General features: G+C 40.2%; 1 protein-coding gene across 1 annotated transcript in view; it reads left to right on the top strand.

The window, feature by feature from the left end:
• SCN8A (sodium voltage-gated channel alpha subunit 8) overlaps window positions 1–26,082 on the top strand; it is a 190,193-nt gene that overhangs the window by 94,523 nt on the left and 69,588 nt on the right. The window contains exons 3-11 of the mRNA XM_061127572.1: window positions 3,678–3,796; window positions 5,795–5,884; window positions 6,720–6,848; window positions 8,633–8,724; window positions 17,881–18,102; window positions 19,634–19,697; window positions 20,772–20,913; window positions 22,427–22,633; window positions 23,858–24,151. Coding sequence (XP_060983555.1) covers window positions 3,678–3,796; window positions 5,795–5,884; window positions 6,720–6,848; window positions 8,633–8,724; window positions 17,881–18,102; window positions 19,634–19,697; window positions 20,772–20,913; window positions 22,427–22,633; window positions 23,858–24,151 — 1,359 coding nt within the window. The remainder of the gene's footprint in view (window positions 1–3,677; window positions 3,797–5,794; window positions 5,885–6,719; window positions 6,849–8,632; window positions 8,725–17,880; window positions 18,103–19,633; window positions 19,698–20,771; window positions 20,914–22,426; window positions 22,634–23,857; window positions 24,152–26,082) is intronic.

The raw sequence follows: 26,082 nt of genomic DNA, 5'->3' as shown, positions 1-26,082 counted from the left end.
TTTCATGTGCTTATTAGCTGTTTGTATATCTGCTTTGTAGAAATGTCTATTCAGATCCTTGCCCATTTTTAACTTGGATTGTTTGACTCTTTACTGAGTTAGGTGTTTTTGTAATCTAGTCTGGCTGCAAAACCCTTATTAGATACACGATTTGCAAATATTTTCACCCATTCTTTGGGTTGTCTTTTCACTTTCTTAGTAGTGTATTTGTTGCCCAGAAGTTTTCAATTTTGATGAAGTTCAATTTAATCTGTTTTTTCCTTGGTTGCTTGTGCTTTCGGTGTCCCATCTATGACACTGTTGCCTAATCCAAAGGTAAAAAGATTTACACCTATGTTTTCTTCACTGAGTTTTATAGTTTTAACCTTTACATTTAGGTTTTTTATCCATTTTGAGTTAATTTTCACATCGGGTGTGAGATAGAGGTTCAGATTCATTCTTTTGCATCTGTTTGTCCCACCACCATTTATTGAAGACTGTTCTTTCCCCTTTGGATTGTCTTGGCATGCTTGTCAAAAATCAGTTGACTATAGATGTGTGGGTTTATTTCTGGACTCTCAGTTCTAGCCTGTTGATGTGTTTGGCTATTTTATGGTATTATGTTAGTACCAGTTTTTATTATTATAGCTTTGTCGTAAGTTTAAAAATGCAGCAGTGTGAGTCCTCAACTTTGTTCTTTTTTTTCAGGATCGTAATTTGGTTCCCTTAAATTTCTATACAGATCTTAGGATCATCTTGTTAATTTCTGCTAAAAAAGAAAGTTGAAATTTTGAGAGATTGCACTGAACCATAGCAATATTAAGCCTTGCAGTCCGTGAGCATCAGATGTCTTTCCATTTATTTATTTTTTCCCCCGTTTCTTTTACTGATGTGTTATAGTTTTCAGTGTATAGCTCTTATACTTCTTTTGTTAAATTTATTCCTATGTGTTTTATTTTTTTGAATGCTCTTGTAATGGAGTTGTAGTCTTAATTTCATTTTCAGATTGTTTTCTCCTAGTGTATAGAAATGTAACTGATATTTATATGTTGCTTTTATGTCTTAGAACCTTACTGAACTTGTTAATGAGCTCTGTTTTGTGTTTATGTCTTCCTTAGGGTTTTCCATATAAGAGCTTATTTCATCTGCAATTAGAAATAGTTTTACTTGCTTAATTGCCTTGTCTAGAACATCTAGTACAGTGTTGAATGAAAGTGATGAGAGTGGAATCTTTGTCTAATTCCTGGTCTTAAGGAGAAAGTTTTTAGTCTTTTAACATTAAATATGATGATAGCTGTGGATTTTTCATAGACGCCCTTTATCAGGTTAAGGACATTCTGTTCTATTACTAGTTTGCTGTGTATTTTATTATGAAAGAATTCTGGATTTTGTCAAGTGCTTTTGATGCCTCTTTTGTGATGATCATGCAGTAATTCTCCTTTATTTTATTAATATGTTGTATTACATTGATTGGCTTTCATATGTTAAATTATCTTTGTATTTCTGGGATAAATCCCATTTGGTGGTGTGTAATCCTTTTTTTATATGCTGCCAGATACTGTTTGCTGGTATTTTGTTGAGGTTTTTGTGTTTATATTCATAAGGGATATTAGTCTATAGTTTTCTTTTCTTTAAATATCTCTGTCTGGTTTTGTATCAAGGCAATACTGGCCTTAAAGAATGAGTTGGAAAGTGTGTCCTTTTCTCCTGTTTTTTGGAAGAATTTATGAAGGACCGATATTAATTCTTTAAACGTTTGGAGGAACTCATCAGAGAAGCCATCTGGCCCTGGGTTTTTCTTTGTGGGGGTTCATTTTTTAATGCAAGGTGCAGAAGAGTATTTATAGTACAATTGAGGGGAGGGTAAGGGAGGGAGAGAAGAGTCTTTTTAAAGCAGTATCTGTGTGTTTATATTAATACAGAAAAGTTTTGAAAAGATCCATAAGAAAAGATGATACACAAGCAAAGGTTATCATTGAGTAATGAGATGGAACTTGTCTTCTGTTCCTTTTTTTTATGATTGTGAACATGTACTACTTTAAATTAAAGGACAAAACGAAAGCAAAAGGCTACTTCAAAGGGCCAGCATTTGACCATGTGCTTTTTCACCTTCACGGTTAGATGCTAGGGCTGAGTACTTGCCACTGGCCTGTGTCCTTAGGACCTCAGTCTAGTAGGCCCTGCATCTCCAGCTCCACAATTAGCTGTTCCCCCTCTCTTTAAACCTCCAGCAGCACTAAATTACTTATCAATTCCCTGAAAACACCCCCAGTTCTGAGCTACTGTGCCTTTGTAGTCCTATGCTAACCCTTCCCCCTTTATCTGCCCAATTAATCTCTCCAAATTGGCACTTATCCTTTAAAACCCCTTCCAAATGTTTAGTAACCTGCCTTTGTAAATATCTCTCACCTCGCAGCTCACTCCCCTCCCTTGAATTGCCCATCCAATGGGAAAGTAAAAATCTTTCTCTTCTGCTGCCTCTCATACATTATGTATATTTTTGTTATTGAATTTTATGTTTATTATTATTAGTTCACATATATGTCTTCCCTAAAAGTACAGTTTTATTCAAGCTCGTATCCAAGAAGCTTAGCACAATGCTTGGCACAAAACAGATGCTCCAAAATATTTGAATTGAATTCATGCAACAGGAAGAGGCATCTGAGTAGGATGGGCAGTGAGAGCCAAGGCCAAAGTTTGAATTCCTATAACCTGTTCTGGTTTGGCACGACAGGAGGATTTATGCTCGGAATGTAGTTGAATGAATTTGGCAAGGCTGATAATGGAGGTTCTTAAAAGCTAAGTAGAGTAGACTTGGTAGGTATATATCAACAAGATGAATAACTCCTCTCACCTCCTTGAGTCTTTGCTCAAATCTCTCTCCTCAGTAGGCTTACCTTGATCACCTGAGAGGGATGGACCAAGAGCTTGGGGTTGGTAGATGCAAACTATTACATTTAGAATGGATGAACAACAAGGTCCTAATGTATAGCACAGGGAACAACATCCAATCCCCTGGGATAAACCATAATGGAAAAGAATGTCTATATGTGTATAATTGAGTCACCTTGCTGTTACAGCAAAGATGGGCATAACATTTCAATTAAAAAATGAAACATTCACCCATCCTCTGACGCCTGCATTCTCAAGTTGCCTTTCCCTGATCTTCCTCCTTTTCCTACAGCACGTATCACATTTGCTATAATTTACTTACTCATTAGGTTTTTTATTTATTGTCTGTCTCCCTTCTTAGAACATAAGCTCCTCTCACTAGGGTGGCCTTGTTCACCGATCCTTCTCAAGCACCTGGAACATTGCCTGGCACATGGTTGGCACTCAGTAATTATTTGTTGAGTGAATGAATCCCAAATTAATAAACTTCAGAATCTTGTCCAGGGCAGGCACAGGCAGCTTAGGTATAGTTGACATGGCTTGTTTCTGAAAGAAAAGTCTGATCTTTAAAACTGCTATTATAGTGTCATCTATTTGTAATGTAATCTGGAGCAGTGCAAGGAAGGGAGGTGAGGGAAAGCAGTTTCTCTTGCCTTAGTACATTGCCTTAAGGTATGTTTCCTTAGACACCAAATTGGGAAGTAAAACATGAGTCCATTTGAGTTTATTTCTTGCCTAGAAAAATGTTATTTCATGTGGTGATTAATTCCTGTGCTTTAATAATTTCTCTCTTTCTTTCTTCACAGACCTTTGTAGTATTAAACAGAGGGAAAACTCTCTTCAGATTTAGTGCCACGCCTGCCTTGTACATTTTAAGTCCTTTTAACCTGATAAGAAGAATAGCTATTAAAATTTTGATACATTCATATCCTTTTCTGCAAATGTGGAGTGAATGTAGCCATTGTGTGTTCACTGGTATGTGTTTCTGAATGTCCACCACCTAATTGTATATTAACTATTTTATCATTGGTGTAGATGACTATTCCTCCAGTCAGAACTTCTGCTAAAGCCTTAGCTGCGCTTCAGCAGATTTCTTTTTTCTTAGGATGATATCATGGGAATCTGGAATTTTCTGGGTATCATTAAGAGGGACAAGTTAAGATGGTAACTTTACTGAAGTCTTAATTTTTAAAGCACTCAGACTTTAGTAATTTCATAACAAGTTGTATTATTCAGCTTTTTACATATTAAAGCCCATATTTGAATTTTTGAAAAGCTACTATAAATAATTGAGCAAGTGTTTTAGAGATCTGCTTTGATTTCTTAAACCACAAACTTAGGAAGTAAGATAATGTCTCAGATTAAATGGCCTCTTTGGTGCACAGGTTTAGATCTAGATTGCAGGATTGATATGAATTTTTTATATATATTTTTGCCCCCCTTAAAAGAAAATGCCAGTTTACTCATGCGGCTTGACTTTGTATCTCCTTAATATAGGAGAGCGTATGACAGATGAAAAATTACGCGATGGGTTTAGCAACTTCACTTAGTAACTTTAAACCTTCATGGCTGGTGTTTAATTTGACGATACTTAGTCCCATGCTTCAGAGTTTTGTATCCTCCAAGTAGGATGAAGAAACCAGCAGTTGCTGCTTCATAAACAGGTTTGTTAAGCTTTTGCACCTTTTGTTTTTGTTAAGAATTTAGCAGCCTAATCGGAATTTGTGGGTCTTATAAGCAACATAGTTCTGAAATCTAAAGATGTATAAGAAAATAAATAATTCACAATGGACTCCTTTCTTGTTGGATCAGAGGATGATGTTTTTTTCTGTTCTAACCAGAACATGTTGTTATTCCCTGAAGAAAAATCCAGCTGTGGGAAGAAAAAAAATCCAGCTGTAAGAAGTGTTCTAAAACTCCACTAATAGAATGAAGGTAGTGAATGCCATCAGCAAGAGAGAGTGAATTAGTAACAAATGAGATAGGACTTCTGTGCAGTTTAAGTAACTCGTATTGATCTAAAGCAGTTTAATTCTTCTCAGTAGACAAGAATATGGAGAAGGAAATGGCAACCCAGTCCAGTATTCTTGCCTGGAAAATCCCATGGACAGAGGAGCCTGGCAGGCTACAGTCCATGGGGTTGCAAGAGTCGGACATGACTTAGTGACTAAGCCAGACAAGAACAAGAAGGGCTGAGCAAGATCTTGGATGGAATCGAAATGGCAGCAAAATGATTTGCTACCCATAAACATTCCTGGACACTCTCAGAAAGATCAGATGAATTTGCCTCATTATCTGATTCTTAGGAGTACGGTGGTATAGATGTCCTTAAAATCCTTACCCAGTCCTTACCACAACTGGTTTCCCAAATTTGACAGATTCAGCAGACATTAACTGTTGCTTTGCCCTGTAAGGACACAGCCCTTTGAAGGGCTATGGGAAGAAAGTAAACTATTAAATACATGAACATTTTCAAATAATTGGTAATGCAAAATAATTAACAATAAATGACTCCTCAATAACATAGATAGATTTAATTTGTTTTTCTCATCCAATGACTTTGGCATCTGGCAGACTGCAAGATTTCTGGTTGCTGGGCAAAAAGATATTTAGAGGCATAAATGGTAATAAGGAAAAATGTTTATCCAAAAGGAGAACAATGACAGCCCTTTTGAAAAAAAGAGTGACCATCCTGCTGTGTCCACTCACATTCTCTGGCTGGGTGTGGATACATATGGTGGCACTCATATGGTTCATGGTGGTGGCCACAGTTTTCATTATCACCTTGCCTTTTCCTCCTCTGTGCTTTGTCTCCTTTCAGGTTACTGATTTTAATTCTCATGATACTTAATGTGAAATGTATTTGCTTCCTGAGGATAAAAGCAGGCCAGATTTTGTATATTCTGCCTTGACTCTTTTCTACAGTATTTAGCATGATCATTATGTGCACTATTTTGACCAACTGTGTATTCATGACTTTTAGTAACCCTCCTGACTGGTCGAAGAATGTGGAGTAAGTAGCTCGTGTATTTATTTTTCTGCTCGCTTGTTTTAAATATATCTAGTCACTGCATCTTGCACTGCACAGCGTATCCATCAAGGAAGAAAATCATTTGCCCACTTTTCATGTGACAGAGATGGATGAGGATACATGTGGAACTTAGGAAATATCCTTAAACATCAACTCGGGAAGTTATTATTTCTAGGTTATTACCCATTTTTTATTTCACTGGGTGAGAATACATCTGCAATTTAAGAAGTAAGTATCCTTAGAAGTCAACTCTGGAAATTATTGTTTCTTGATTATTGCCCACATTTTATTTCACAGAGTGGGTGAGGATACATGTGGAATTGAAGAAATATCCTTAGAAATCAACTCTAGAAAGAGAAAGCCTGCCATGGAAGTGACGACTCACCACCTCTGCCCTTTCCTATGGTAGCCTGTGTTAGCCAAAGCTTTAACTGGCCCATCAGCATCTTCTGCCCTCAATTCCTGATGATACTGCCTTTTTCTCCAACTTTAGCCTTCCTTTTCATGTTGTTTCAAGTGAAAATTGTCTCTGGGGCCTCCTTTCCTGGTTCAAAATGATCACGTGCTAGGTGGCAGTACAGAGCTATTCCTTTGTGATGCCCTTCAGGACCCAGTGCCACATTCCAACTTTCGTGGTTTGTGCATTTAGTAATTTTCATTAGATGCATCCCTTTCTCTTCCTCACTTCTTTCTGCTGCATCAGTTGTGTCCTTTCTGCTTTGTCTCTGTTAGTGAGGCTGCAAGTGCTCTCTTAGAAGGTTCATTTAAAGTTCCTTTCTGTTTAGAAATTGCCTCAAGCTATCCATTTTTTCGACAGGTACACGTTCACAGGGATTTATACATTTGAATCACTAGTGAAAATCATTGCAAGAGGTTTCTGCATAGATGGCTTTACCTTTTTACGGGATCCATGGAACTGGTTAGATTTCAGTGTCATCATGATGGCGTAAGTTCTCTGCTTACTTTATTGCTGTTCTGGGTGTGATTGTATGTGTGTGGTTGTACCCTTGGGTGTGTTTGTATGACAGTGTAAGTGTGAGTTTATGGGCTTAGTTGTGTGAGGAATTAAAGGATAACCATGTAAAGTGGTATGGACATATGTCTGATTCTTATGAAGACCTCTTGGGGTTCGGGCAGTGACAGGGTGTACATATGGGAGAGGATGAGCAGATGGGAGCAAAAGTAGCAAGTGATTTTCTATTGCAACTCCCTTATATCTTGTTTCCCCCTATAACATTGACCAGGGTATACACAGTTATCACTAGGAGGCCTTGGTAAAAACTTCCTATTTTTTAGGTGTAAACCTTAGGCTGGAACTCAGTTTCCTGGGCATATTATGTTACATGTAATTTCTTGAGGCTGTCCAGATGTTACAGAATTCAGAACACATTTTAGAGTCAAAGCATAAGCCAAGTATCCAATCTGCTCACTTCCTAAAGAATTGCTGACCAGAGCCTCAAACTATTATTACTTGGGATCAGTGTAACTCCACATTGGCATGCTAGCTGCTCTATGTAATTAGTGTTGTTTTAACAATGAAAATGCATCTCTTCGGGAAACTTAGATGGTGATAGAAGAGGTGTAGCAGACATTATTTGCATTTTCATGTTGGGGAAAGTGTTTTGTGGTTTGGTAGGGGGTGAAGGTATAGTGTAGATTGTGTGTGTGTTTGTATGTGTGCACGCAGATGTGTAAGAGATTTAGTGCATTTGTATATGTTTGGATCTGAGCATCTGATGCAAAGATGTATTTCAACTATAAAGTGTGAATGAATGATATACATTGAACATTTCAAACTGGAACTTTGACTTTCTGTTATATTAAGAAAATTTCTAGCTTTCCAGCATTATGAATACACTGGTGTGTGTCCTTGCTAGGCACAGAGCTGGTGATTAAATGAACACTTAACAGAATATTGGCTCTGATCCCATGATCTGTGTTTTTCCTGTATGTCACAAGCTAAAACTTCATATGTGGGCATGACTGCAATGATATGCAGACAATTCTTGGATAAGTCATATATGCATAGATTTAGGCATTTTTTCCATTGTCAACTAGGAAGTTATTTTAATGTAGATTTGTTTATATGGGGCTCCTGCTGCAGAAATCTGTCTCCTTTTCCTAAGAAATTGTTCACAAAACTTGGAGACATAAGCCTTTGAATACCTCCTGGCCTTCCTTTTAACTGGAAAAAGAGAATGGACTAAGAGTAGTCATTCTGATTGGGATCTGCACATCATGATGCTGCGTGAGAAAGCCCCAGGAGCCTTCTGGTGGTATCACTTCTTTCAAATACACTTTGGATTTCTCCTTCCCAACTGAAAAAAATAAAATGTGTTCCTTAAATGCTTATATTTGAAACTTTTCTTTTTCAAGGAAAAAAATGAAATCATATCTTGCTTATAAGACCCTTTCTTACCCCTATTCTCAAACCCTCGCCCAGTGGTACCATTACAAGTTAACTTTGGTTTGATTCTGCAGGTATATAACAGAGTTTGTAAACCTAGGCAATGTTTCAGCTCTACGCACTTTCAGGGTTCTGAGGGCTTTGAAAACTATTTCGGTAATCCCAGGTAAGATGGCCCGGGGTTGGTGTTAGGTGTTGGGTTAGGGCCCTGACGTGACGTATTGTACTTTTTGTTTTGTTGTGGTTTCGTTTTTTTTCCTTTGGTGTTTGTGTTTGTGTCCGTGTTTGTCATTTGTGTCTGTGCGTGACCTCCCTTACTACAGATATGTGACAGAGTTTGTGGACCTGGGCAATGTCTCAGCGCTGAGAACATTCAGGGTTCTCCGAGCTTTGAAAACTATCTCTGTAATTCCAGGTGAGAAAATTTAAACACCAAACTGACTTTGCCTCATCTCCTCTTATCTCCTCCATTTGCTCTGCCCACCACATCCTGAAGCAGCGTCAGCACAGCTGAGATGGCCTTGCATTTCGCATGTTTTTCCCAGGAGATGTTCTCTGGAATGGCTCTTTGGTCCTTAAGCCAAAGTTGCTCTGACAGTGCTTGCAAGGCATGCAGCCCCCGTTCCATCCATGCTCTGAAAAAGCACGTGCTTAAGAGTCACTTGGATCTTAAGATACCTGAAAAACTGTCACGGAGCTAGCTGTCTGTTTGAATATGAATCATTTGCTTCCTGGCCTCGTGGAATTACAGTAATTTTAACATTCACCGTCATTCCATTGCTTGTGATTTCCAGGCTTCCTGTCGCATGGTTTGCTGATGGGATGTGATTTGAAGAATTGCACTTTTACTGTTACTGTTTTAATGGAATTATTTAATCACAGAAGAACCCTTATCCCATTGACTAGTCCAGTGTTCCAGACAAATTTAAAAGCCTTGGTGTTAGTGACCTGAACTTTGATAATCACTGTATATCACATACTGTTGCTGTCTAATTCACTAGAATAAGAACCAGTAGATATCTACTACATATATATTCAGAGACCATTCTCAGACATAAATCCCAATGAAAGCTTATGTGGGTGCCATTAAAAAAAAAAAAAGTCAAAGGTAAGATAAGATACATCTAAGCACATGGGCAAACAAAAAAGTACAATACAAGGAAAAAAAAAGTAATCAGGGGCTAGTTGAGAGGTAGTTGATTGACAGTCTTTACATTTTTCTCCTCTTTTTCTTGATTCTGATTGAACTAGCCCAATAGTTCTTAACCTTTTGAAGGTTTTGTATCCTTTTGAGAACCAGGTGAAATTTCATAGGCATCGCCTCCCCAGCAAAGCCCATCGATGGCCCCCTGAGGTTGAGATCTATTAATTTAATTCAAATTCTTGCTGCTCAGTAATAACTATCTTTCAGAAGGCCAGTCTTAAAATCTGGAAGGAAAGATATTTAGTAGGCTAACTAACATGGCAGAAACATGGCAGAAGTCTAGACTGTGTTGTTGCCGGTTGGACTTTGGTTGTATTCAGGAGTTTTTAGGGAAGGAAGACTCCCAAGAGGCCAGGCTTTCCGCTGCAGTTTTGTAGAAACAGGGACATGAAGAACAGAGGCATCCTATTCCTGGCATCACATGGCTCTTCTTGTGGCTGCACCAAAAATACTCTTCTTTTCTCCTTTTCAACGTTATCTAGATATCAAATGCAGAGAGAGGGAAGTACAGAGGTAGAATTCTGCTGACTGAGAACCTTAGGGAGGTAAATCTCAGTTTCTCTACTTATAAACATGAGCCATGAAGTGGGCCCATAAATTATGGCCCTATTGTGAATGAATTACTTTATTTTTAGCAATGGTAGCTTACTACTTGTTAGATGTCAGTGGAGTATATTCTTTTTTTTTTTTAAGATTTTTTTTTTTATATGAACCATCTTCAAGGTCTTTATTGTATTTGTTACAATATTGCCTCTGTTTTATGGGTTGATTTTTTTGGCAGCCAAGCATGTAGGATCTTAGCTCCTTGACCAGGGATCGAACTCACACCCCACACATGGGAAGGCAAAGTCCCAACCACTGGATCATCAGGGAAGTCCCCTACAGTATATTCTTATTGGCAAAAAACTATAACCATGACTTGTCAAAGTTTAGTTCTTAGCCATTTTATTAATAAATCTCTTTGACAGAAAATCCAGCTCATTCTCTAGGCGCCTTTATGAAGCTTGTTGATGGCAGCCTAACCCTTAAGCAGGCCTTGTCTTTTTTTTTTTCTTTTTGTAACACATCTGTACCACCAAGTCTTTACTGTCATTTTTCCTTTGGTCTCTTTCCTCCTCTGGCCTCTTTTAAATATGATGCCATGTTTTCTACTCACTTCCCCCAGTGTACTCCGCAAGGCATCTGTCCCTTTGTGTTCTTGTGATCTCAAAACTTCTCTTCCAGAACTAAATTGGAAAGCTGTGCTCTCCTCACTAACTAGGGCAGCAGATGCTATCTCTGCTCCAGCTCTTAGCCTCTGTCTCTGTCTCTGCTGTATGATTAACTTCTGACCACAGCATTTCTGCAAGATAACTCTGACTGATGGCACGTTATTTATCCTTAATGCTCTAGTTTTATAGGTATATATTAATGTCTAGTTTTGCATTCTGTATTATAAATATATATCTATAAACACAGTGCCTGGCCTGTAATAGTCCTCTATAAACGATTTTAGCAGTAGCAATTATAAAGAAGAAACCTAAACCCAAAGAAAGAGTTTGTGTGAAGATTTAGACACCAACTTTGCAGTTTAAAATAAATTATTGGATTCCCATTTCTAGAAGCACCTCCTAGTTGAGCTAGCTTTGGGGGGTTTTTGACAATAACTTTAAGGGATAATAAAGTCAATGATATAGTCAGTTCTTAAAGTGTGACTTTTTATCCCAAGTTCTTTTGCTCCCCATTCAACTTCTGGAGGGCTGTTGCCCTGTGCCTCCCTGCCAGTTACCCAGGTCTCCTTCCACGGTGGGGAACCTCAGTCTGAGTCAGTGGACCTGAGCCATCTCTTGATTGGAAATTGGAGTCATTTTGATTCCGCAGTCACAGAGCGGGGCCATAGCTACCTCTGAATAAAAGCCATTGCTTTGCATACCAAGTTTTCTCATCGGCCACTTCAGTGGAACTGTCACTTTCTTTGCCTTCTGCTCCCAGTTTGATGGTAGGCTTTTGCTGAAGCTGCCGAAAACAGAAGTGAGATCTACCACAGAACTGACAAGGGACCTGTAAAATCTCACAGTTCTCAACTCCCTTTTTGATAGTTTTTCCTTTCCTAGAGCACTTACCCTGCTCACCTGGGCTGATGTTGTCCTCCCTCTTAGCATCTTCGGTAGATAGTCTGGATGTGTCAGGGCAGCCAGGACTTCCTGAAGATTGGAGAGTACAGTGTATCAGTTAGCTCCAGCCTTTTATACAAGATGCTTCAATTTAGACCCTTCTTGTGGCTTAGAAAAGAGTGAACTCACATTCTGATCCTCTTTATTTGCTGACTCAAGACTTGGATACGTATCATTCATGATTTCCCTTTGCTTCAGTGGACTCGAAGAACAGTGCCACGCAAACTGTGCTAAAGGGACCAGTTACAGGAAAAGACCCTTTGAAAATTTCTTTTGCTCTAGAACTTGCCAGATTCAACTTGACATTGAAGTATTCAACTTGACATTGAAGTATTCTGTATAGAAAGCTGTATGTCTTAAAACTTTGTTTTTACTTTGTATATATCTGGGTACAAAAGGAACTTCTAAGTGACTGTCAGAAGTTTCATCCTCTGTGGGCTTTGGCCACATGCCCCAGGACTGACATGCCCCCAAGATACGCTGGACATCTTAAAGCAGGTTTCTGAGAGTTTCCTTAGAGAGTAGCACTTGCTGGTATAAATAAAACTGGTTGGGAGGGCCTCGCTGTTGGTCCATTTTCATTTCCATCATCATTGAAATGGCCTCTGGAAGCACTCCTTCTGTTCACCATTTTGCTCTCTTTAGAGCTGTAATTTCTTGATTATTTTTCTCTTGGGTTTGATATTTCTCTGCTTTCGTTTCTGTTACCTTCTCTCTCTCTTTACTTGTGGTATCAGATACAAAGCAGGGAAAATGAGAGGTCCTCCCTCCCACCCCAGTATTCACAAAGACAGCATTTTTTTAAAATGTCCCCATATGAATGTAGCAATTTCTACAGCATAGTAAAGGGGAATAGAATGCGTTTTAAGACTGTATTCGGACTCATTGTTTCTTTTAAAATACTCTGGTTATTAATCCAGTAGCTTTTGTATTTCTCCTTTTTCCACATTGTTTCTCCGGGTAGACAGCTGAAATTTACCACCATGGTCCTGAGTGGAACACTGAGGGCTCATGGGATCTCTCCGCCCCCACTGGGAGCTAGTTTCATTGTGGTCAGACTTTGTGATATGAATCTATCTGGTCTTGGGTAAAGAAATCTAGGGCCCCCAAGTCTCTCGCACGTTACTCTTGATCTAAAGAACCTCTAAGAACTATCATTGCGAGGACTGAATCTGCAGCAGAGAAGAGTGATTGGGCGCAACTGTACCCCAGGACTTGTCTGGATGAGCCAGATTGTGGGACTGAGAAGCCATTCCTTCACTATTGTGAGGGCCGCGTGTTAACGGCTGTTGAGGCCTGTTCCGATGTTCATTTTGTAGGAGGAATAGCTCATGTGGCTTAAAACCCATTAGATTTCTCAACCTGAGTCACAAACCAGGAAAGATAAATTGACTATTTATAATCTGGGGTCAGCCTGGTGGAAAATCTTGATCCCAGTATGCACAGCTGATTTCCCTGGATTCCAGCACGTAAGCAGGCTTTGTTCATTTATTCAAGGGATCACTGGGCATCAGGAAATGAGACAGGAGGTTCAGAGGTGCCTTTGGACATAGGGAGGAATAAAATTCTGTGGTAGCAGCTTCACTTGCTTCTCAGAGTTCTTTAAGTGTCCCACTCCTGTCTGGGAGCTGACCTTTCTGTACATTAGGTCCAGCTGCCTTTCCTTGTTCTGTAGTAAATATATTAGCTGCTTCTGCTCGGACACATCCCAGTGCTAGTTAATGTTAGCCTTTTCCAAGAGTTCTCGCCGTCCAACCTGCCCCCACGTGGCTTCTGTTGCACGCTCTGTTGTGTAGGAGTCGTTTGAAGGAGCATTCTGCTCTGCTTTGGATGGTCGGTTTTCTTGCTTGTTCTGGTATATGGTATTGTGAACCAGCAGAGGAAGTAGACAGCTTATCCTTACAGCCAGAGCAGTGGCATTCTCCAGTCCTGCATGCATCAGGTCAAGAATTCTGCCAGCAACTTCTTACTTTTTTTGGCCTGTGTTGCTGGTTGCAGGGGGAGGACTTTTGCTTGGCTGCATTAACTAGTATGTGGCAGCCACTGCTAGCCAGACTATGAAGGTTAAGCTTAAGAAAAGCATTGAGGGCGTCATCTCCTTAAATTGGCATTGATGTCTGCAGATATGGTCGTTTGCAGTTATCAACTCTTACGGAAGGAAGAAGGGTCTTGGCTGATGCCTGAGTGAATGCAGTGACTGTTTACATTGAATGTTGCTGAGTCATTGTGTGCTTACCTTCACTACAGACATCGGGCTAATCACCTTTCTTCTTCCTCTGCCTCCCTCTGATTTTCTCCTAACAATCTGGATGAGAATTTTAGAGAGCAAACTTTTTGGATGGCCATTCTGTTATTTAGTGATCAGTTTTGTTTAATTAAGATTTGTTCCTCTGTGGCCCTATGAATACCATTTCCAACTTAAGTTTCTATTTTAAACTTCTTGAAAGCTGAAAGAACTTCACCAAGGTGTTGATCAGACCTCAAAGCAGAACACTTGAAAAATATATTTTAGCCTTCTGGACTCATGTTTATAGATTTCGTCAGCAGTGGCCTCTGGTTAATGGAGAACAGATGTTGAACCAGCTGATTGTGGTCCATCCCCAGAAAAACGAGGAGTTCCATGTAGGGTTGGTGTCTTAGTTGAACATCTCTGGTTGCAAGTGGAAAGATACAAGCATCCTTCAAGGACACTGAAGGCTGGAATGTTTTGGGGCTTCTGGAAGCCAGTGAAACCAGAACATAGACCCAGAAAGCCCCAGACACCAAGAACTACCTTGTCTTCATATTTCTTTTCTCCTTGCATCTGTTTCCTTTTTCTGTGTCTAGGCATATTGCCTTTACTTCTCAGAAATATCCTAATATAACGATAGAATATGGCTACCACCCAGCTCCCACTTTTATTTATTATCATTCCCACCACATGAAAGGCTACTGGACTCTCTCTTGCCCCATTCCAAATTCCTGGAATTCAGGATCTAGATTTAGGTCAGATGTCCATCCTGACATCTAACTACTAAGAGAAGGTCACTTCCTACAAACAAGGCTGCTGGGAGCCTGGCCTTATGGAATAGAAGATGGTTTGAGCTCATTGCCTGGAATTTCCTGTTGTATGGGGCTTGGAACTGTCCAGAAAGTTCCCAGCCAAGGAAAATCAGATTAGACTTAATGCTCAAATTATGTTTTTAAAAATGAGTTAATGTCACAAATGCATTGGTTTGACTGTTTTAAAGTTTTATCCTCTTGTTACTGATACAGATGACAGCTAACAACTCAGTTCATGAAAATAGAAGTAAAAGGTGGCTTGAAACTGTCATCAGGTGTTCAGATAGGTGATTGTCTGAGCCATTCAAGAGAGATTGCTCTATGAGCTCTTTATAAAGAAGTCCAAGAAAAGAAACTTTACAACCATTCTTCAGTGACCTATCAACTACTCTTTTTTTTTTTTTAATTGATGTAGAGTTGAATTACAATGTTGTGTTAATTACTGATGTAAAGCAAAAGTGACTCAGGTATACATATATATACATTCTTTTTATATTCTTTTCCATTCTGATTTATCAGCTACTCTTTAAAAAAAATCACTACTTTTGAAAACATAACTGTCATTTTAGGGACCTAGAATTGAGTTATTGACCCAATATACACCTGCTTCAACCCAACCAAATGTAGCGAAGGACTTCTCTGTTCCTTAGCAACTTACTGAAATAAGTTCCATAACATGGGGACAATTTTTCCTTCTCTATAGCTGCCTTTTATTTTATACCACCAATACCTTCTTACCTAACTGCATGATAACGAAACACAGTTTCGCAGAACTTTAGGAATGAAAGATTGAAACTCCAACCACTTAATCACGAACAAATATCTCCACCCTACTTTTAAAGGCTCTTAGCTCCTCCACTGCCCACTGCCAGGTGCTCTTACGCTTACCTGTGTTCAGTGTATGAGAAAATGAGGCTAGGAGGTGCCCTTAAGTTTGTTCCAAGACACAGTGCATCTTAGATAGAGGCTGAGCCAGGACCAGAACTCCTGCTTTCTGATTCCTGTCTTGTACTTTTTTTGCTCAGCCCTGTGAGCAGAGGGAATCCGGCTTGAAATGCCTTATGTCCTGGAGCCCGGGCAAGCTCTTCCTGATCCCTTTGGGGGCCACAGCCTCCAGGAAAGGCCCACTCTGTGAGAAAGCCCAGGCCTTTGCACGCTGAGGTCTCTACAGTCTAACTCTTGGCTCTTTTTACTTTAATTTCTCTTCCATGTCTTTCAGGATATCTGTGTAAGAGAGAAGAAAATTTCATATGCATTTACTCTTTCAATAAAGAACTTAAAAATATGTTAGGTGTTGGGCCAAGACCACCACAACATTGTAAAGCGATTATCCTCCAATTAAATACACACACACACACACACACACACACACACACACACACACAGTAAGTGCCTGCTTTGTGACAGGTCCTGTGCTAAACGCAGCATCCATTACCACTCTCAGGCTTAACTTTAAAATTCTAGGTGGTTACTTGCAAAATACAGCAAGAGAAGAGTCATGTCCACATCTCCCATTAGATCACCATCGTGCAAGGTTAGCCACGCAGTGATATTATCCCACTCGTATCTGTTGGAGGAGGGCAATATAAGAATAACAGTGGTAGCTAACAAGATATAAGTACCCGGCGGTGTACTTGGTATTTAATATTCATTATCTTATTTAAACCTCACAACAAGCCAACGAGATTGGTATTATCAATACCTTTTTACAGGTGTGTAAACTGAGGTTCAGACAAAAGTGGTTAACATTTGACTTATTTACTGTGTGCCAGGTTCTGTGCTAAGGGTTTATATGAGTCGCGCTTTGCTAACGCTCACAACAGCCCTATGATATTTAACTATAAGTATCCCCATTTTAGAGATGAAAACACAGATCCCAAGAGGTTAGGTATATTGCTCAGGCCACACAAGTAAGTGGTATAATTCGATTAGGATTAGTAATTATCTACCCAGACTCATACTTTAGAGCCAGGATCAGGATTTCTGTAGGATTTCACTGGATATTCTCGCTTTCAGAAGTAACTTAGGGATAAGCTCCCTCTTGAGACTGTGTGTCACGGCCCTGTGTCTGCTCGTCCATCCTGGTGTTTCGGCCCCCAGGAGTGTTAAGTGCTTCCTGGGCCATGTCTTACAGGGAGCGGATGTGTGGGCATGCCCAGGAGAGCCACGTGTAGACTCAGTCTTGATCCAGACATCGTGAACCCACAACCATACTTTTCTTTGTCTCCTGTCCCAGATCTCTCCCTGTGCGGTTAAGAAATCTGCCTGCAGATTTACATTTGAAACAGTGGCTTGCCTTTAAGCTGCCAATTCAAGCGGGTTATGTGTTTTTTTTTAAATCTAGGACAGTAAAAAGATCATAGAGAACAGGACATATATGTGATGCAGAAGACGTGTATTTTTTAGTGAAAAGACAAACCACAAATACTGAATTGATAATAATTAACCTTTTCAATACATTGGCATTTCCAGAGCTCTTGGGAAAATATTATTGTACCTTCTCACCTATTGTTGGCTTTGAAACTTCCCCATAGTTCTCTTTCCAACCCGGACGCCGCCTCTATTCCTGATTTTCCATTTGTTTGTTCAGCTAATATTTACTGAGTACCTGCTGTGGGCTAAGCCATACAAACACAGCTGCGAACAAGACAGATATAATTAATTATGACCATGATAAATGCTACAGAGGAAACTAATAGGTGCTGTTAAAATAGTCATAGTAGGGGAGGGAGAAGAGTTGTGAAGTCAGAGAAGGCCTTCTGGGGGAGTTGCTATTCAGCTGAGTTGAGGATGAATAGGATGCAGGCAGGAGGGACAAGAGAATGGAGGAAGCATTCCAGGCAGAGGGAACAGCAATTGTGGAGACACCCGGGCAAGTAAGAGCTTGACTCATTTGAGTCGCTGAGAAGCAGTCAGAGACAAGAAACTACTTCCAGGAAGAAAAGAGCCACATACTGGAGAAGGGACTTTCTTTTCCAGAAGTATTGACTTAAAAATGGATGCTCCTGGGGAAATTGATAATATTACTGACCCATTGTCATTCCCGTGGTATAAAAGATGAAGTGGCCATGTTTCAAGGGTGGTGCTGTGGGGAGGAGTGGCTGAGGGGGAGGTTGGGGGAGGTGGGGAGGGCTGTGGGGCGACTCTCACTCTGGGGGTTCTCTCCCCTCAGGCCTGAAGACCATCGTGGGTGCCCTGATTCAGTCCGTGAAGAAGCTGTCAGACGTGATGATCCTGACAGTGTTCTGCCTGAGTGTCTTTGCCTTGATTGGACTGCAGCTCTTCATGGGAAACCTGCGAAACAAGTGTGTGGTGTGGCCCATCAACTTCAACGAGAGCTATCTTGAAAACGGCACCAAGGGCTTTGATTGGGAAGAGTACATCAACAATAAAAGTAGGTAGCCCTTTCTCTGCACGAGTGGGGAGAAAGTCTGTCTCCAGTGCCAATGACGGAGCTACCCCTGGGCTGTACAAAAGTGCCTGGCCAAAAAGAAAGGCCAAGACTGAAGGGAGAAGCTTTATGAACTTTCTCCCATTCCTTGAGGTCAGATTATCTTCAGAAGCTTGCAAATATCAGCCCTCTCACCCCTTCTGTTTTCTCTCCCTTTAGAAGGATAAGTGAAACTTTATATTTTTTTCACATGTACCCCTAAACTTTTGCTTTGAAAAATAGAGCTTAGAAACTTGATGAAAAATCATTTTTTTCCCCTGAGATATTTAAACATTTAGAGTATACCTGGGCTTCCCTGGTGGCTCAGACAGTGAAGAATCCACCTACAATACAGGAGACCTGGGTTCAATCCCAGGGTTGGGAAGATCCCCTGGAGAAGGAAAAGGCTACCCACTCCAATATTCTTGCCTGGAGAATTCCATGTACAGAGGAGCCTAACGGGGTACAGTCCATAGGGTCGCAAAGAGTAGGACAAGACTGAGAAACTTTCACTTTCACTGTTCACTTAGGTTTCTTAATATTACTGAGACCTTAGCAATCAGTCTGGTCTAGGGAAGTCGGGTAATCTCCAAGTAACTGTTTGATCCTATCACAGTTTAGGAGTTTTAACAAGTTCATTTCAGGAACCAGAGCACTTGGGTGTTACTCTTAGGAATATTTGGTGTAGTAGTGTGCGTGTGTGTGAAGTCGCTGCAGTCATGTGTGACTCTTTGCAACCCTATAGGATGTAGCCCACCAGGCTCCTCTGTCCATGGGATTCTCTGGGCAAAAGTAATGGAGCCGACTGCCATGCCCTCCTCCAGGGGAATCTTTCTGACCCAGGGGTAGAACCCGCGTCTCTTAAAAATGCATTGGCGGTTGGGGCCGGTGGGGGGGGGGGGGGGGGGGGCGGGGGGCGGTTCTTTACCACTAGCGCCACCTGTACTTCTATGAAACTAGGGGGGAAGGTTAGCAGTATCACTATTAGTCACTCTTGAGGAAATAAAGGCAGTTAAGTACCCATAAGAAAGTGTTCAAAGAGGATTTCAAGGACACAGACAGGAAAGGGAAACATGTCTTCTAATTTAAAATAGGACATGGTTACTAGTGACCAGTTTATGGTAAAGAGAAGTTATAAGGTTAGAAGGGTAGAGTTGTGTAAAGGGGTGAAGAACTCAGAAACTTCTCTTTTAGACCCTTTGATTTGAGTACTAGAACGTGGCATATAGATCTGAAGTACTAATACAAGTAGAAATCGGGTGTCTGGAAAGAACATTGCAGTAAAGCCCACATGGCAGCACTTTTCATTGTTAAATATATACAGGAAAAGAGTTAATGGGAAGGAATTCTTATCAGCTTTCACTGCTGTCAGAAAAGGTTTATATGAGCTAAAATCAATAACTGTTTCTGCTGGGCTAGTTAGGGGCAGTGTAACTTATTCTCTCATTCACTTAAATCTGCCATGTTCATTTCCTGCCTCTTCAAACTTTTCTAGCAAATTTCTACATAGTTCCTGGTATGCTGGAACCTTTGCTCTGTGGGAACAGTTCTGATGCTGGGTAAGTAGCTCACTTAATTTTATTCTCCTCCCATAAAATAATGTGTCACACAAAAATGAACAATATTTTCACTTTCTTTGTGCTCATGTAGTGGGCCCAATAAATTGGTTAACTCAGATTTTCTTTCTGTTTTATATTTGTCCATCCAAAGTTGACATTTCACTAGTAGGTGAAGATGGCTATTGTCTTAAGCCAAAATCAAAGATTTAAAAGATAGGATCTGTAACACCAGATATCTTGCCTGTCTCTTGTAGACGCCCCTCATTCTGTCTTAACACAATAAGTTATCAAGTAAGGGCAGTTTTCATGATAGGTTAGCACCCAAGGTTGACCCAAAATATGCCAGGCCTGACAGCATGTGGGAGGGAAAAGAGCTGCAATGTATTATCTTCCCCTCTGCCTTTTTTTCATTGTGGCAAAATATACATAACAAAATTTGGTCTCTTAACCATTTTTACATATACAGTTCAGTGATATTAACTAGAAATCTGTTTAATTTCTATATTGAAGTATTGATAGATACTAGAAATTACATTGAAATAAATATCAGGTGAGTCTTAAAGCAGAAGAACTATTATAACTGAGATCACTGAAATCCCAGTATGATACAGTTTGTCACAGTGAGTGTTAAGAGAATAGAGATGATTAAGAGGAATGTCTAGGCATTTGTCATTTAGGTTAGTAGCTAAGTTAAATTTGGTTGAATTGCACATTGATATGAATCTAGGACAGTGATTCTTAAATTTTGGCATGCCTAAGAATCATCTGTCATGCCCCTTAAAAATGCAAATTCATGGATCCCATATGCAGAGCTTTTATTCCTAGGTCTTGTCTAGGACAGAGGTATCCACATTTTTAAGGTGATTCTGATCCTAGACTGTCCCCAGGACATCATTTTTTGAAAAATTCACCTGGCTACTTTGTTTCTTTCCTCTTCTTTTTTAAAAGTTCCTGTTTGTTGGCATAGCCTCTATAGATGGCTGTTTGTTATCTGCAAGGTCATAGAGATGACTTCCAGCTGATGACCGGGTAGGATTACGCTGAAAAGCCTGGTGCTTCCTTTTCTTTCCTCAGGCAATGTCCAGAGGGATACCAGTGTATGAAGGCAGGAAGGAATCCCAACTATGGTTACACGAGCTTTGACACTTTCAGCTGGGCCTTCTTGGCATTATTTCGCCTTATGACCCAGGACTACTGGGAAAACTTGTATCAGTTAGTAAGTAATACCACGTTTTTTGGTGATGGAATTTACATAACAATATGTGGGGTTGGGGACATTCTGTGTAAGAGACCTTTGGTGAAAACATTATACAAAATCTTAGGGTGGTATTTCTCAGAGTCAGTGGGTTTATAAAATTAAGTGAATTCTCCCAGCTCTCGGCCCAGTTTCTTTCATGCTCATCATGTATAGCTGTAGAGGCTCACAGACTTGAGAGCCTCTTGCCTGGCCTGGGAATCTGCTATCTCTGTCCTTCCTATTTCAGCAGACCATCTTCAGTATTTCTCCTTTTGGATGTTTGGGCTTAGGGCCTCTTTAAACATGTTGTGTAAGGCACTTTGCTAGACATTATAAAGATGAGGTTTTATCCACAAGGATCTTGGAGCCTAAATATGTCAACATTTTGAGATTTATAGCACAATGGTATTTGTTCAAGAACATTGTGACAAATTTTTTTTTTTTAAGGTCAGACTGCCATTCTGTTGGCCTGCTTTGGTGACTCTGGACAAGTCATTTAATTTTGCTGGGTGTGATAGAGAAGTTAGTCTGGATGACTGCTGAGGGTCTTCCAACTTAGAAATTCTCTGATAATCCATTGTTTTACGTTTGACTGTAAGCCTTTGATGATGCTAGTTAGTTTGATAATAAGAATTGTGAACCCCTCAGGCATGAAGGAAACGCTTTGATTGAACTAACTTTTTTTTTCCAATGAAAGTTTCTTATTAGCAGTTCCTGGAATTCTTCCTTTCTGTTGTACAGCCTAGTATTCCCATGAAATATTTGTAACTGATGCTAAGTTCCATGAAATATTTGTGGTTAAGAAGAATAAAAATGAAAACTAAGTGATAATGGGTCCTGTGTATATGCATATAACCTAAAACCCAGTTGTTCTTTGATGTCTGTTTGATGCTAGTGAAAGGAATACTCTTAGGATCCTCTTTCCTTTTTCTCCCCTACCCTACCCCCGCATCCTTTACATTATATCCCTCTTTAAAAACTCATCCTATTGCAAAAGACTAAGGAAGGATATCACTCAAGATAGGGACTTCTTATGAGTTGGGCCTGATTCCACAGATGAGATTTGTCTGTAAATGCTCTTTGAAGACCAGTATATAAATGACCTGAGGTCTTGTTTTCATTTCTTCATACTTGTTTTAAAACCAGCCAACAAAGTCAAACGTAATTCTTAGCTCAGAGCAATTTTTCCTTTTAAAAAAGTAAGCATTTTTCTATGGAAGGAGTGTATTGGGAGTATTTGGAATGAAAGAGGATTTTTTTTTGTCACAGTGAATAGGAGGTACTACTGACATTTCCTGTGAGTCTGGGGTAGGGGAGGCCATTTGGCAGCTGGGGATGCTGAGTGTCTGCAGTGTGAAGAAGTTCCACACAAGAAAGGATTTTCCTGTTGAAAGTGCAGTACTGCCTCTGCAGAGGAACATCAGCCCATGAGATGTTTTCAGCCTGATTCGTTAGATGCAAGCAACTTAAGAAGTGGTCTTTGTCTTTACAGACCTTAAGAGCAGCTGGGAAAACGTACATGATCTTCTTCGTCTTGGTCATCTTTGTGGGTTCTTTCTATCTGGTGAACTTGATCCTGGCTGTGGTGGCCATGGCTTATGAAGAGCAGAATCAGGCAACACTGGAGGAGGCAGAGCAGAAAGAGGCTGAATTCAAAGCAATGTTAGAGCAACTTAAGAAACAACAGGAAGAAGCACAGGTTGGTGATCAACTGTTTGCCATAGTCCTTCCTGCCAGGTCGTGGTGACTAAGGCCCCATCTGATTGCCACGCCAGTTGATCTTTTTAGGCACACTGTCTAATAGGCGTCTTTGATCTGATTGAAATAACCCAAATAACAACTGCAGATGGTCAGTCCAATTATTACATTTGTCTTAATGGCCAAATTGTTTGTGAATATGATCTTCTGTTGAATCTCTCAACTGTTCAGTGCACAACTGCTGTGATAGCTGGAGAGAGGGAAAAAAAAGTGACCAGAGCAGTTTATATAATGCATCATGTAAGCATAGGTTTTTTTTGTTGGGGAAAACATGAGGATCTCCTTCAGGGATTCTCTGTGTTCATAACGAGTCTTGAAAAGAAGATACGAGTAAAATATTGAAGTAAAATTTAAAAAACAAACTTGTGATTCCACTAAAACCCTAACATCTTACTTTTTTTTTAGAAAAAATTATGAAAGTATGGTGATATTTGCAGGAGACTTGGAAAATACCGGACAAAGTTACATGTAGTTCCACTGTACAATTATTTTTAAATAGATAAAGATTTTTAGTTAGAATTTAAGTATCAAACTTTCAAAAATTAATAGAAGATAGGAAAGTAGAAAGATACAGTAGACCTGGAAAGCACTGTGAACTAATTCAACATAATTAAGGTTTATGTAATTTCACTCAACAGCAAGATGCAAATTCTATTCACGTTCCCATGGACTATAAACTGGGAGACATGGGACTGTATCCTGGGTCATAAAACAGAGTGCAAAAATTTCATGGTCTAAAGGTATTGAAATCATACGGGGTCTGTTTTCTTATCACTGATAACACTTTACTTTTTAATGTATTTTTTACATTGTTGGGGCCATAATATATAGTATTGATTCTCAGAGTTGCCCAAAAAAAGATCATTTGGTATCAAGGTGGCAGCCAAGTTCTTGTCTGAGATACTAAACAGAGTAAGTCCCAAAGCTCTCACCATGAAGTTCCACTCTGATTTTGCAGGGCTGTGTGCCACCATACAAATTTAGCTAGGAAATGGAGATACCAGGCCCCCACCATAGTGTCCTCTGACAGACTGGTTTTCCTTCCTCCTTTTTTCCGTGTCTTTGGGAAAGGAAGAAAGTGATCTCCACCACTTGGCTTAGCTTTGTGTGGCTCTAGTTAATTGCTTCCAATCTGGTCTGTTGCTGTGAAATTTTACTTTCCTAGGCGGCGGCGATGGCCACTTCAGCAGGAACTGTCTCAGAAGATGCCATAGAGGAAGAAGGTGAAGAAGGAGCAGGCTCTCCGCGCAGCTCATCTGAAATCTCTAAACTGAGTTCCAAGAGTGCCAAAGAGAGACGGAACCGGAGAAAGAAGAGGAAGCAAAAGGAGCTCTCTGAAGGAGAGGAGAAAGGGGATCCTGAGAAGGTGTTCAAGTCAGAATCAGAAGATGGTATGAGGAGGAAGGGCTTTCGGCTCCCAGACAACAGAATAGGGAGGAAGTTCTCCGTCATGAATCAGGTGAGCTGTTTGTGCTGGGTCTCAAGAGCCTGAGAAATTCTAGGTTCCCTAATCTTACTTGATTCTCGTATTCCCCTTCCGGTTTACATTTTCCAGTCCCATCCCTGAATCCTCAGGCCACCTCCACACTCCACTTTGTTTTCCTCTAGGAAGAAGTGCTACTTGTGTATAAAGGCTGCCTGTGCTCTAGTCCCACCCTCCCTTCTCTGCTCTAAATCTCACCCAGGACAACCTGGTCACCTTTGGCAAACTTACTGCAGCAAGAAAGTCTGTGCCACTCCAGCAGGCCTTGTGTTCTAAAACACAGGTCCCCAACCTCCAGGACCTAATCCCTGACGATCTGAGGTGGAGCTGATGTTAAAAACAATAGAAATAAAGTACACAATAAATGTAAAATGTTGAATCATCCTAAAACCCACCCCTACCCTGATCTGTGGGAAATTGTCTTCCATGAAACTGGTCCCTGGTGCCAAAAAGATTGGAGACCACTGCTTTAAAACATCATGAAGAACTTTTAGCATCTGAACTTCAGAATTTAGATCAAATACCTTTGTTTAAGAGTTGTATGTAATTTTAGGTTAAAAAAAAAAGTCATGAAACTCTTTAGGTCACCTTACTTGAGTGTGGCAAGTTCTGGTAATTAATTATTCTAGATTTATAATGTCATGCTGATAAATTAGCCTATGGTAGGTTAAAAGCCTCTAGTTTTACCCAACTTTGCTAAATTGGGAAGCTAAGAGAGAAAGAAGGGAGAGGACTTATGGATAATTATTGAGCTTTGTATTACTATACATTTCATGATATAATAGATATTTTGGGACTTCAAAGAACACCACCAAAATCCAGTTCTTAAGCTACTTAATGCCCCATTTTAAAGAAAGTCTGTAAGGTATAGAATAGATTGCAGTTCCTGATTATGGCAGGGCAGCCAGAGTCTTTTCTCGTTTCCCAGAGATGATTCATGGTGCCTCTCCCTTACCTCCCTCCCCTCCCAGTTCAGTCCTTTGCTAGTCCAGTTGGTTTTATCACAGCAAAATCTCTCATGTCCACCCTCTTCTTTTTGTTCCTATTAATCCTACGTTAGTTCAGACCTTATATTACTTTGTCCTACTGCAGTTATCCAGGACAGCTTCATTCCCTCTGGTCTGTCTCTCTCTCTTTCATGTTTTATGTATTGTCAGCCAATCACTTCCTAAAACATATCTTGGTTATTCATTACCAGGCATTTATAGAGTGCCTACCATGTGTCAGGGATTGTGCTAGGTCCTAGAGATTGAAAGGTGGTTAGAACACCATGTCTGCCCTAGGGAGCTTACAGTGTAGTGGGGTAGACTAAAGTGGGGTACACTAAAAAAATTATTTTTGTGATAGCATTGATGGTATTGTTCCATAGTTGAAATACACAGAGGTGTTTTAGAAGGCACAGGTCTATCCCAGCCTGGAGCTTCAGCAAAGATTTTCTGGGGAAGGTCAATAAAGGATAAATAGGGGTTAGTCAGGTAATGAGCATCTGTGTTGGTGAGGAGCAAGAAGACAGAAGAAAGAATATTCCAGGTTTGGAAGAAAAGTATGTTCCAGTTTGGACATCCCAAATATGAATTATTTGTTGGGAAACCAATTTAGACACACGGATAGTCAAATGATAGCTCAGGGAAGAGGTCCTGGGCTAAGAGATAGTGGTTGAAACCAAGAGACTGGCTGAGACGACGCGGAGAGATTGTGTCAGGCAAAAGGACAGTGACATGCAACATGACACGGATGCTCATGGGCTTCGGAGATGGACCTCATGGAGGAAAACAAGTGAATATTGGTCATGAGGGCTGCTGAGAGAACCAAGAGTGCAGTGAAGGCTGGAGAGCACAAGGGTGGGAGAGGGAGGGGAACGATCAGTGGATTGAAGCTTAACAGAGATGCATCATGAGATCAGAACT

The sequence above is a fragment of the Dama dama genome, chromosome 3 (genome assembly GCF_033118175.1).
Source record: "Dama dama isolate Ldn47 chromosome 3, ASM3311817v1, whole genome shotgun sequence".
Classification (NCBI taxonomy): domain Eukaryota; kingdom Metazoa; phylum Chordata; class Mammalia; order Artiodactyla; family Cervidae; genus Dama; species Dama dama.
This window is presented reverse-complemented; position numbering and strand designations above follow the sequence as displayed.